The sequence below is a fragment of the Hippocampus bargibanti genome, linkage group LG18 (assembly GCF_051943395.1).
Source record: "Hippocampus bargibanti isolate YZ-2025 linkage group LG18, ASM5194339v1, whole genome shotgun sequence".
NCBI classification, from domain to species: Eukaryota; Metazoa; Chordata; class Actinopteri; order Syngnathiformes; family Syngnathidae; genus Hippocampus; species Hippocampus bargibanti.
In genome coordinates this window covers 10,071,804-10,084,852 of record NC_142751.1, presented here as the reverse complement: position 1 = coordinate 10,084,852, position 13,049 = coordinate 10,071,804, and the positions used below count along the sequence as shown (strand labels likewise).

The 13,049-nt window shown below is 39.5% G+C and overlaps 1 protein-coding gene across 1 annotated transcript; it reads right to left on the bottom strand.

Moving 5' to 3' along the window:
• Nucleotides 1-1,106: 1,106 nt before the first annotated feature.
• Nucleotides 1,107-10,398, bottom strand: slc5a1 (solute carrier family 5 member 1). Its single transcript, XM_089020954.1, has 15 exons — nucleotides 10,240-10,398; nucleotides 9,801-9,872; nucleotides 9,532-9,636; nucleotides 9,375-9,434; nucleotides 8,861-8,965; nucleotides 8,686-8,791; nucleotides 7,893-7,973; nucleotides 7,146-7,354; nucleotides 4,770-4,905; nucleotides 4,599-4,706; nucleotides 4,380-4,530; nucleotides 4,108-4,276; nucleotides 2,840-3,055; nucleotides 2,659-2,758; nucleotides 1,107-1,579 (listed from the first exon to the last, which is right to left on the bottom strand). The coding sequence occupies exons 1-15, from the start codon at nucleotides 10,375-10,377 to the stop codon at nucleotides 1,365-1,367; spliced, it is 1,971 nt and encodes a 656-aa protein (XP_088877080.1). The 5' UTR covers nucleotides 10,378-10,398; the 3' UTR covers nucleotides 1,107-1,364.
• Between the last annotated feature and the right edge of the window lie 2,651 nt (nucleotides 10,399-13,049).

Below are 13,049 nucleotides of genomic sequence, written 5' to 3'. Positions count from 1 at the left end.
TTTGGTAAAAAATGCTGACTGCCAAGATACGGACTCAAATGCGTTTCAACCATGGTAGAAAAGAAGCGTTACTTAAAGGAGAACCGACGTCTCCGGACAAGTTGTGTCCATAATTTGTAAAATGGCTTCAAATGACTTCTACTGGGCATATTTTAATAAGATTCCACCGCATATAGCTAGATTTTACGTTTTAAGACTCGCGCTGAACATTCAGGAAGACTTGTTTTTGAGTTGGTGACGAGTCCTCACGTGACGTCAGAAAAGGACCGCCTCCTGACCGACAAAAAGACGCATTGTAGCATTTTTCCATCACGTCAATGTATTTTGCTGTACTGTTTTTTTTAAACTGTGTGTTACATCCAAAAGCCGCCAGCAGAGGGACTCCAAGCTCCATGCATGGAATGTATCAGCCTGTGGAAACGGGCTGATTCATTCCTCACGGGAGCTGGTCGCCATATATATATATATATATATATGTGTGTGTGTATGTGTATGTATGAATCTGAAGCCATTGTTTTGATTCTCCAGCAATGCAATACGTCTTGGCGTGACGTCACGAACTGGGGGCGGGACTTTCTGAAAATGCCCAATTCGCAGCTCAATAAATGGACACTTTAAGTCATTTTTATTGGTGTTTTGCATTTGACTAAAAATATCATACTGCATGTTTTGGGTATTTTAGATGCTATAAAACGTTTTTCTGATGTCATTTAAAAAGCAAAAAAGTGACGTCGGTTGCCCTTTAAAGGACAACCGACACCATTTTTTTGTTTCCTAACTGACATCAGTAAAAACGTTTTATAGCATATACAATATCCAAAACACACAAGCTGATATGTTTAGTCAAATGCGAAACACCAATAAAAATGAGTTAGTGTCCCAAAACTACTTCAAAATGACCTCGGAAATGGCGAGTTTCAGAAGGTCCCGCCCCCTTGTTCGTGACGTCACGCCAGGACGTCTTGCCTTGCACTAGACTAGAATCAAAACAATGGCTTCAGATTCGGAGAAGATGCAGTCGCTAATGAAAAACAAACATTAAAAAGGAGCTTAGCACTGTCATAGCTCAGTGAAATCTGAAAATCTTGACACTGTCACTCTGTCAATGTCATTATTTCACCCAGTGAGGTTGTATTGTTGTGAATAAACAAGATACCTTCCAAAACAAGTCGCCGGACATGTTTCCACTCACTCAACTTGTTTTGAGTGTTTAAAATGATGAATTGAAGAAAAAATTCCGCATTGCTACAATATGAATTCGAGTCCCCGTCAATAGTATTGGAATGGCAAGGTCAATTCCATTGTTTTTACATGGTACGTTGACGACATTGGAGTTGGAAGACATGAGAAGACGTTTATTGTGTTTAGCCATAAAACCCGTGAAAGAAAACAGCGACGCAGAGAAGGAGCAGCGCGTTGACGTTGACAACGTTCCGCCACAGCGGCACTTCGGATGTGTCTGTAAGCTTCCTTTGCAGCTCGGCCTGTTCCTCTTCACTCAGTTTTGGAGTTTTTTCCTGCTCCAGGCCACAGAAACATGCTAGCATCTTCTGACAGAAACCTGGTTCTTCCTTCGGTTCTAAGTCACAAAAGAATGCAAAAGGGGGGTTATTTTTCTGAATTGTTCTGGAAGTGACAAATATTATTTTGATTGAATAACAGGACTGTATTTATGTAAGCCATTTTTTCTGTTCTGCCGGTAATTTTTTTTATCCTCATTTCTGCCTCAGTCGTGGGAAACTTATATTGAATATTGATGTGTGTTTTTTGAAGATTTTTCTGAAGGGATTGAAATGTTTATTTTATTTTTTTTCGGATAAATTTTAAGGGGTGTCAAATATATACGTACGTATATGGATTTCCACTATTTGTTGGCTACTGGGGTTATAATCCCCCATGCTTTGCGAGGGTCAACTTTAACTAACAGTATTAAATAATAATAATAATAATAATAATAATAATAATAATAATAATAATAATAATAATGAGTATATCAATAATAAACAAACAAATAAAGAAATAAATAGACAGAAAAATAAATATAAATAATATGAATAAATGTAGAATGACTAAAGGATGAATAATGAATGAACAAAGATACATAAATAAGTAACAAAGGTAAATAAATGAACAGAGACTAAATAAATAAACACATAAATAAATAATAAACAAATAAATAGATAAATAATTGAATAAATAAGCGCATAATTGTACAAATACATCAATAAGTGGGAAAGTTAAGTAAATAAAGAGGGGGATAAATAAATGAAAAAATATATATAAAGTAAGAATGAATAAAGGAATGTGATGAATACATAAATAAATGAATAAATAATAAACAAAGAAATAAATGAATAGGTAAATAAATAAACAATAAATATGTAAATAAATAAATAATAAATAGGTAACTAAATAAATACAGAGATATACTGTACAACTCCATATAGTAATAAATAAACACGCAAATAAATAAATAAATACACAATGACTGGGGAAATAAATAAATAAATAAACACTTAAATGAATAAATAAATAGATGAATAAATAAATATAAAATTTCATAAATTGATAAATAATAAACAAAGAATGAATGAATGAATGAATGAATGAATGAATGGTCATTTATGTACCAAGTGGGTTATTATTAATCACAATTACCTTCCAGCTCCATACTGTTGTCATTTTCCACCCAGTCATCTTTCTCCAGGTCGACTCTTTCTTCAGTACTGTTCCTCAAGCTCCAACACAGTCGATACAACTGAACCCAAGGCAAAACATCTCAAATGAATGACACACGACGCCTATTGTCGAGGTTACTCTTCCATCAACTGTTTCGTACGTGTTTATCGGCGATGGGTTTGGTCACGAGGGAGAAGCCGAGGATGACGACGCAGGAGACCACAAAGAGGATGATGGCGAAATAGAGGTAATGAACGCCGCATATAATGGTGGGACAGATACCGGGCTCCACACAGCTGCCTGTGCCATAAGCAAACTCTGCGATCATCCTGGATAAGCCGATGAGGAGGCCAATCATCAGCCCATAAAAGGCACCCTGGAAAAAAAAAAAACAAAGTTGGATGCCACCACTTAAAAAGTACTCTGCCGCAACAACGAGACTGAAAGAGTTAATGATGGTGATTATGTAACTTTTGAAGAGACAAATATTTATGCTGTAAAAGCCAATCTCACCTCATTACACAAGGCCCAAACAAAAAGCAGCCACTAAAGACCTTTGCACAGTGATTCTTTAAAGGACAACTGACGCCTCCGGACAAGTTGTGTCCATAATTTGTAAAATCACTTCAAGTGACTTCTACTGAGCGTATTTTACAAAGATTCCACCGCATATAGCTAGATTTTACGTTTTAAAACTCTCGTTGAATATTCAATAAGTCTTCCTGAACGATTCCTGATGTGATAAAAGTGATAAAAGTCACGTCAGGAACGCCCTTGACTGAGAAAGCGACACACAATGCATTTTGGGTACTTTGTTTGGTCTGAAAACTTCGTGTTGTTGGCGAAATTAGAAGGAAAACACATAAATAACGTGATGGTGAATCATTGTGTGTTGCATCGAGACTACTATTTCATACTAGTTGACACAAATTCCCAGCAGACAATGGAGCTTGGGCGCCATCTTGTGCATTTTCTGATGGCTCTAATTGATACGCAAGGACTTCTTTAATCGATTGCAAACATATATGCTTTCCTCTTCAGAACTATTTGAATCATTTACATAACTGGATGAGTAACAAGAAAGCATCTTCTCCGAATCCGAAGCCATTGTTTTGATTCTCGAGCAAGGCAAGACGTCCTGGCGTGACGTCACGAACAAGGGGGCGGGACCTTCTGAAACTCGCCATTTCCGGAGTCATTTTGAAGTAGTTTTGGGACACTTTAACTCATTTTTATTGGTGTTTTGCATTTGACTAAAAATATCAGCCTGCATGTTTTGAGTATTTTAGATGCAGTAAAACGTTTTCTGATATCAGTTAGGAAACAAAAAAAATTGTGTCGGTTGTCCTTTTAAGGTGATGATAAACAGAGCAGAGTTCATCTCTGTGTTTGTACAAGCCTCCGGTAAACGAAACAGAAGGAACTCACAGGCTCATTTACACGCTTGCAGAAGACAGCCAGCATAAAAACGGCAGTGACGGGCGGTGCCAGATAACTTGTGATGGACTGGATATAATCAAAGAGCTGACCGCTCTGAGCCGACTGCACCACGGGGATCCACGCTATGCTCACGCCAATCAGCGCCAAAATGAACAATCTGTAATGAATCCAAGCACAACGGGGGGGGGGGGGGGGGGGGGGGGGGGGCCGTCCATACACCCGAAGTGTACGAATCGCTTGTCGTCAAGCTTTGGTTTAACCTGCCGGCGATCATGAGCTCCTTCTCGGTGGCGGAACGCCGTATCTTGGTGTAGATGTCCATGGTGAAGAGAGTACTGGCGCTGTTGAAGATGGAAGTCAGGGAGCTCATGAGCGACGCCAGCATGACCGACAACATGAGTCCACGCAGACCTGGGAATGACACGGTTTGAATTTAGTAAGGTTAGGCCGGTCCAGAGCCAAGGTTCTCCTTTACCCACCTGCGGGCATCAGATCCAAAACCAGTTTGGGATAAGCAATGTTGCTGCAACCCACGCTGGCCCCACAGTGCTTCAGGCATTCATCCGGGTCCACGCAGGCCACCACATCTGCAAAACGACGCCGTTCAGCTCGCTTTGGGAAAGTCGCTTAGAAACCTCAACGTGACTCACCAGTGTAGAGGATCCTGCTGATCATTCCGGGGAAAACTATCAGGAACATGGGAAGCAGCTTCAGGTAGCCACATAAGATGCAACCGCCTTTAACGTGGGATAGATTCTTGGCTGACAGGCAACGTTGCACAATCACCTACGTTGTTTGGAAAGTGGAGACAGACAAGTCAACGTCATGTATACTGCAGTGGTGGGCCGTCAGGCCCCGCAAGGCCTTCTCTGCAGGCCTTAACCAATCCGAGTTCAAGTTGGCAACCCAAGACCTGCTTGGAGGCGCTGGAAACATCAGAGTTTTCGCAAAATATGATTGGCTAATCGCATGATTAGGTAGTCACTAGCCAATCATAGCCGCTCGTGAAGAGAATTCTGGTCAAAACTAGCGCACTGTATCTGTAGCGAGCTACATAAGCAAATATATTGTTGTTGATTTAATTACGGTTTTGTCAACCCACAATGCCTAAAGGAGGAAAAGAAATGGATCTGGTTGCAGATTTACTGTTAAAGCCATTTTCAAGACGGACTTTTCAAGAACAGATGGACATCATTAAGAAAGGTTGGACAGCTCAGAAGCTAGCAAAAATAGCAAATAATATTACAGTTTTAGGAGGTTATCATGAATCCACACGTTCATAATAAAAATGTGAACAGTTTAATTACAGTATTTCTTCAAGTTATTATTTCCTGGCCAATGGCACCCTCTAGTGGTCGTGTAGTAATGTCACACCACACGTAGCTGATTGATTCAGATGTAGCACTACTGAAGGCCTAGAAGTGACACGCATGGCCCGCCACTGGAATACTGCATAGTTGTGTTCACAACTATGGTGCTGTGTCTTAATAGTTCTTTATAACCCAGATGTGAAACACCTCTTAGGCCTGCTGTGAAAAGTCATAGCAACAAATTTGACTCAAGCCACTCCTGTTTTGACTTTATCTATTTTATTTTAACCTATTGACAATGTTGGTATTAATAAAAATTGCAAAACGTATCAGTATCCCACCGCAGCTCACACTGCGCCTTTGACCCCTCTCCCCAAAAATGGTGCAGTCCGGTCTTACGAATAAGAAAGTCGCCTGCTCATGTACCCAACGCAGCCAAATATAAAACTCCCTATTTTTAGGTGTTTACTTTTTATTTTTCTGAACAGAAGGTTGCAGATGAAGGTTCCAACCATAAATGGACAATGTCTCACTGCCATGTCTTCCTGTGAGGGTCACCGAAGCGCAGCTAATCGTCTTGGTCAACAACAACCCCGAGACACCAAAGCATTTGTCGTTTGGTTCCATGAGAAATAGAAGATAAAAGTAGTAAAAAAAAAAACATCTCATGCATCAATGGGAATTTATAAAAGCACACAATAGCCAGGCAAGTGTCCATTTTAGTGCCGCTTGGCCAAAAACGATTAAGATAAATCTGCATTTAACCCTTTTTTTGCACCCTGTAACCTGACAACGTGATAAGCTGTCTACTGAAAAAAACAAACAGAAAGCGATCCACCAAGATTTTTTTTAAGGACAACCGACGCCACCGGACAAGTTGTGTCCATAATTTGTAAAATGGCTTCAAATGACTTCTACTGAGCGTATTTTACAAAGATTCCACCGCATATCGCTATATTTTACGTTTGAAGACTCGCACTGAATATTCAGGAAGTCCTGTTTTTGAGTTGGTGACGATTCCTGACGTGACGTCACGTCAGGAACGCCCCTGACCGAGAAAGCGACACAAAATGTATTTTGGGTACTTTGTTTGGTCTGAAAACTTCATGTTGATCCGTGTTGATGGCGAAATTAGAAGGAAAACACAAATAACGTGATGGTGAATCGTTGTGTTTTGCACCAAGACTACGAGTTGATTCAAGTTGACACAAATTCCCAGCAGACAAATCAGCCCATTTCAAACGGAGCTTTGGCGCCATCTTGTGCATTTTCTGAGACGCTACATTTCATCCAGAGGCCTCAAAAAGACACGGTATTACTTCTTTAAGCGATTGCAAACATTTATGCTTTCCTCTTCAGAACTATTTGAATCATATTTACAACTAGATGAGTAACAAGAAGTAATTTCTCCAAATCTGAAGCCATTGTTTTGATTCTCGAGCAAGGCAAGACGTCTTGGCGTGACGTCACGAACAAGGGGGCGAGACCTTCTGAAACGAAACTTTCTCAGATCATTTTGAAGTAGTTTTGGGAGACTTTAAGTCATTTTTATTGGTGTTTTTCATTTGACTAACAATATCAGCATGCATGTTTTGGGTATTTTAGATGCGATAAAACGTTTTTCTGATGTCAGTTAGGAAACAAAAAAATGGTGTCGGTTGTCCTTTTATTGACCGCAGAGGTGTCCCAAGTCACACGGCTTGCCGTTTGACTAACCTGATCGGTGCACCAGTACCACGTGGCTTGAATAGTGAGTCCAAACACCAAACCGGGCCAGGGCAGGTCTCCTGTGAAGGGGTCCCTAAAAAGGTGGAAGGAATCATGTCGAGGTTTGTAGCAACTCTCGCTGATGTTCCCTGTGATGGAGGGAATGGCCTTCATGTAGCGTTCCTGGAAATTTTCATAGTTGCCCATTTCATTGAAAGCTGCAAAAACGGATGTTTTACTAAGACAAATGTCAAACTGTATTAATTTGGATATTAACTCATTCACTGCCAGACGTGCAAAAATGTGTCCACTCCAGTGCCAGGGTTTTCGTCATTGTCACTCAAATTCCATGGCCTACAGAATATTGCGTTTTAGGACGACATAAACATTCAATGCAGCATAAGAAACTTTAGACTCTATTCTTTCATTAGAAAAAATAGTTAATTCCTAAATTATATGGGTCTGAAGTTATATGAGCATGAAATGAGGGCAGCTGTCCAAAATACAATGCAATACATAATACAACAACTGAAGCTGGAACAAAGTGCAAACATAGAAAAAGGGAAATGCTGCTCCCATGTGGAAGGGAAAAACATTGCCAGTGGTCTGGCTCACGCTTTATCTGCACTCAAGCAAGGAAAAAACTGAACCTAAACAATTCTGGAATGGCACTCTACGTCATATTTTCAATTCCCGAATAAATGTGTGAATGGCAGTGAATGAGCGAAAGGCGGCGAGAAGGAAAAAAAGGATTACCAAAGCCCATTAGGATGAACGATCCGACTATCATTATGATAGTCTGTAAGGTGTCTGTGTAGATCACTGCAGCTAAGCCACCTTAAGAACAAAACACAACAGCTTTATAGCACTTGTGTTCGAACGATTTTCAAGTTTGAGCGTTAATTTATCCTTATATCCTTTTAACATTTTTTTAAAAGGGGTGATAAATCATGAATGAAATCCCCCAAAAAAACAAGTATGATGAGATAATTTAGCATCACAGATAGCAGATAAAACACAAAATGGTTCCAAATCTGAAGGGTCCCGGGATGTCTTGGTGGAGGTATACGGGTGCTATTCTAGTTCTATATTGGGGTTTTTTTTGTGGAAAAAGTTAACATTTAACTTGTCTGATCTAAATGTAGGACGGTGACATTGCTTCACATGTCCTGGGGAAAATCCACCGGGTTTGTGGAAAGCATGCAGACTCCATTTTAAGGAAGGCCGCAGCCAAGGTTCAAACATGGCATCTTTCATCTGTGAGTAAAATTGTGCTAACCATTATTATTTTCATTTTACCCTTCCCTGTGTATGTACTACTCTGGGTAATTCTTGAAAATTGTTCTTACACGTTATAACCAACTTAAGCTAGCGGTGTTACAGAAAGCTAGCTTGCGCTTATCAGATTTTATGGGCCATGGGCAACAATAACATGCCACTGAAAAGACTTTAACCCCCTCGTATACGTCACCTGCCATTTATTTCCATATATATATATAATGTAAAAATATATTTTATTATTACAATGCTCCTGGGTGTGGGGTCTGACCTGTGACGGTGTACAACCCCGTAATCAGGAGCAATGCCACGACAGCCAAGTAGATATTTAGCCCAAGAGCCTGATTGATAAAAATGGCGCCGGAGAACATGTCCGCCTGAGTAGACAGGAGATGACATTTTTATGGCGATTGATTACAATCAAGAGATATGTAAAGACAACTTACTGAGATCTTGGTGAAAATGTACAAGAGGAGGGAGAGAATTGAGAGGTAGATGCGAATGCGCTGCCCCCCAAATCTCTTTTTCAGGTATTCTGGCATGGTGACCACCTAAACAGATGCAAAGGCTGTTTTCATTCATCTATGCCATATTTTCGGCATGTACAGATGCTCCCCTACTGACGAACATTCGAGTTATGAACGGTATATACGAACATTTTTTCGTAGTAACATGTCGTATTCTCTCCAGTTGTACTTTATAGATCATATATTTTATTAAATATGTATTCTTCAGTACAAACCTATACAGGTTACTTATACAAGACTTAAACATACGTATATACACCTTAAACATACTTATATAAGCCTTAAACATACATTCCAGACAAAATATAGCACTGAAGCAATTTACAAACAAATTCACCTGACAAATGACCGCTCGGAACGTATCTTGTTCGTGAGTTGGGGAGCGTCCGTATTATTTCAATTGATGAAAAATTAAGTTCATTGGTCTCTTTACCCCAGCTTTGATGTAGATGGGCACAAAGAGCCAACCCAGAATGACCACCACAATGAGAGCCTGGGAAGCACATTTGAAAACGTATCATACGATAAAAGTATATTCTACTGAGTTGCAGTTATTTCAAATCAAATTCAAATTCATGATTTCAACTTACATTCCATTCAAATCCACCAATGGCTATTCCGGCGGCTGCTCCAGTCCCGGCAATTCCCACAAAGTGCCCACTCCCGATGTTACTGGCAAAAAGAGATGCTCCAATCTTCGGAAGGCATACAGTCATTATTATTATTATTATTATTATTATTATTATTATTATTATTATTATTATTATTATTATCTTATTTCAATTGATTCATTCAGAAAGCATTCAATCTTCCTGTGATATTTAGCATTGTGCAAGTGACGTAAAAATGAGAGTCTCACCGGCCACCACACCATACTTCTGCCTGCCAGGAAGAAACCACCGACAGTGGCACGGTTGGTGCGAACCATTGCCTGAAATTAAAGGCAATCGGAACAATTTGATCATGCTAAATTATACTTTATGTCCTATGGTTGTAATATTAAGCAAGGCAGGACACACATAAACAAACAATCATCAGAATGATGAAACTTGGCCCGCTCAACATTCACCTGTCAATCAAATGCACACTGTCTAAAAACAAAGTCAGCTTGCGGTCAATAAAAGCCCCTTTATTTGGGAAAATAAAATAATGTGTAATCTTCAGCCCCCTCTGAACGAACACCACTGTTTGGTATTCCATTTGTGATTTTACGATTTATTTCCGGGATTAGGTTTCAAAACAGAATGACTATTTTTGTACCCAAGAAGATACCCAAAGGAAATGTTGAAACAACTCACCCATAATCCAACAGCCAAAACCACCAAAAAATAAATTACAATGACAGAAATATCAGCAGGATTATTGATGGAAGGTCCGCCTGTATCGTTTTTGGCATTGCTCCTCACGAAGGAGAAGCCAAAATAGTCACGAGACATTGTTGAAAGTGTCCTTCACATAAGCATAAGTATCGGTGAATGAAGCACCTGTGGTCATCTAGGTACCTTTACCCATTCGGTACCTCATGGGGGGTGGAGTCAGGTGTGGGAACGGGTTGGGAACGTGTGATTATTTTAGTTGCAAGTAGATAGGTTCATAATGTGAGGTTGTGTTCACTGAAAGCCAGTCATGTTGTTAATCATCAACACATACAAGGAAATACACACACATACTTTCCCATTAGAGTGATTAGAACAAAACCCAACAGATAAATGCCCGCAGCCAGTATCTTTTTACCTCGTGAACATATGACAAAGAATTGCAAATCACTTAGTGAGTGCAGCCATTAAATTCACTCTGGTGTTTTAAACATGCACTATGTCTTAAACACAGACTCTGTCAATCAGTGACACAAGTTTACAGAGTGGAGTCAGAGAGGTATTCTTCTGTGGTATTTAGTGCAGTGTTCATGTGGAAGGTTATCAGTAATATCAATACATGATGGTATTGGCTAATGAATAAAGATTCACTCCACGGGGAAATTAATGGTCACTGAACTGTAAGATAATGACTCAAGCGCTTGTTATTAAATGTATAACCCTGCTTTATTATGTTGATGATAACATTTGTGTTTTATAACACAGAATAGTTACTGAGGTCCAATTGAATCAAAATTAAATGAAACATGTTTATTTATTTATTTACTCAAGTGAGAGGGCAAGGCCCCCTATTGCCAAATTAAGGCTGAAATTGTCACAAGGCATCTTTCAAATTGACATATGTCACATTATCATCATTTTGGGACGAATTATCATCCCTGCGACCAAGTGTCCACAGATTTAAAGGTGGAAGTTCACTTCAGTAAGGCCTCTTACATCACAAGCCAGCACGATGATAAAGCTCCCAATCCAATAATGTGCTTTGGTATTCACCATTTTGCTTTTGTCTGTTTGCATCGTTCTCGCTGCAGTGTCAATGGATATGTCTCCCCCTAACGGACAGAGCACGCCGGTGCATCTCTATGGTGAATTTCAAAAACGGACAAATACAGTTTCGTGAGGATGTTACACTTTAAAATATAAACAAATCTCTTGTTTTAATATAACGCATTTATATATGGGTTATATAAGGGTAACCTTGAATTTATAGGCCCACGACTCACCCGTTAATTATTTTACTACGAACCAAATGCGTCCAGTAGATGGCAGCAGAAACTGATAAAAATCATCACCGGATATTGCTGACAGTTGGCAATAATAATGTCCAGGTACGTTCATTAACCTACATATCTACGGTACATTAACGTCGACGTTACAGTAGCGTGCAATGAAACTAATAATATTACACCAACAAATAATATTGTATAAATGCAATGAAACAGTTTAAGGTAAACTGCAATTGTCATTCAATGAAACCTGGCTATGTAAAATCGTTTCATTCTGTCTGCATGCTAGCCGTTGTTAGCTACGTTAGCTGTAATGTCGGTCAGAAATGCTTATTATTGTTCTTGTTTCTTAACAGTCGAAAGAGGGGGATCAATTTGTAAATTGCTGAAGTGAGTCTGCAACCTATTAGCTGTGGCCCTGAGTTCATGGTGGTTCCCCTAAATCTGTGTTGTTGATGTGGATGCAAACACATTTATTTTACTGCACAAACGAGTTGGTTTGGTAATGGGAAACGACTCAGCATTCAGTCTTCACTTCTGAACAACGAATTGGTATTCTGGTTGCAAAGTAAATAAAAAAAGCATGACTGTAGAATATTGGTTGTTGTTATGAGATATTGTATACCAGAAATTGATTTATAAAGCCGCAGTCCCAACCATATTTTTTTTCAATCGACCCAAAACCTTGTGTAGTGATAAAATGATATTCATTGGTCTACCCAAAATGTCATTACACGTTTCAGATGACTCAATATTTATTTCTTTGCTCCCTTTGTGGGCCTTATTCGGATGTATCACATTGGATATCCACAGATAGGAATCGGAGTATTCCCAATGTGAATTGACAGTGACTGGACCACGCAATTCTCTCATCATATCTCAGACAAAATTTTATGTACGTCAATCATAAAAGATGATTTGCGCAACAAGCTTATTGATTTTCTGTGGATCAGAAAGCGGCTTTTCAAAGAGAACGGTTGCTCTAAAAATGGTTCATGAGCAGATTCAACCAGGTTGGATGATTATATCTGTCTGGAGGAAGAACACAGTATCAGTAATGTTGTGGGCGACAAGGGATGCAGAAGGGCACAAGTTAAGTCTAAATGCTTCATTTAGGATGGGTTGCTGTAATCAGAAATCAGGCAATGCTCCTTTTGTTAGCATGATGATGAAGGTAGAGACTTCTCTCTTTTTTACTCACCAGGAAGTCTGTACCCAAGGAGCAGGTGGGTGGAGATATAGAAGCTACTGAGGGGGCATAGAGGGCATACTGAGAACACTTCAGCCCGATGAAGCTGAGGTAGGATGGCGACACAAGCAAATTCACAAGAGCCTTAAGGTGTGTGGCTCTACAAATCTTATTTTGGAGGATATAAATACTTCTATACAGAACAGCGCTGAACATTGTCGTTTAAAAAGGTCTGGTATAAATAGATACAATGTCCTTATTATTTCACCAGACTCAAAAAAAACATCAAAGTTGTCAAGGCTGTGGCTATGGCAGGG

What these genes read in the sequence shown, in the direction of transcription:
- slc5a1 (XM_089020954.1), bottom strand. Translation starts at nt 10,377, where the DNA reads ATGTCTCGTGACTATTTTGGCTTCTCCTTCGTGAGGAGCAATGCCAAA. An exon ending in CCATCTACATCAAAGCTGGG is followed by an intron (nt 8,966 to 9,374) that starts GTAAAGAGACCA and finishes GCATCTGTTTAG; the next exon opens with GTGGTCACCATGCCAGAATA. An exon ending in GGTACTGGTGCACCGATCAG is followed by an intron (nt 4,906 to 7,145) that starts GTTAGTCAAACG and finishes CAAACAACGTAG; the next exon opens with GTGATTGTGCAACGTTGCCT.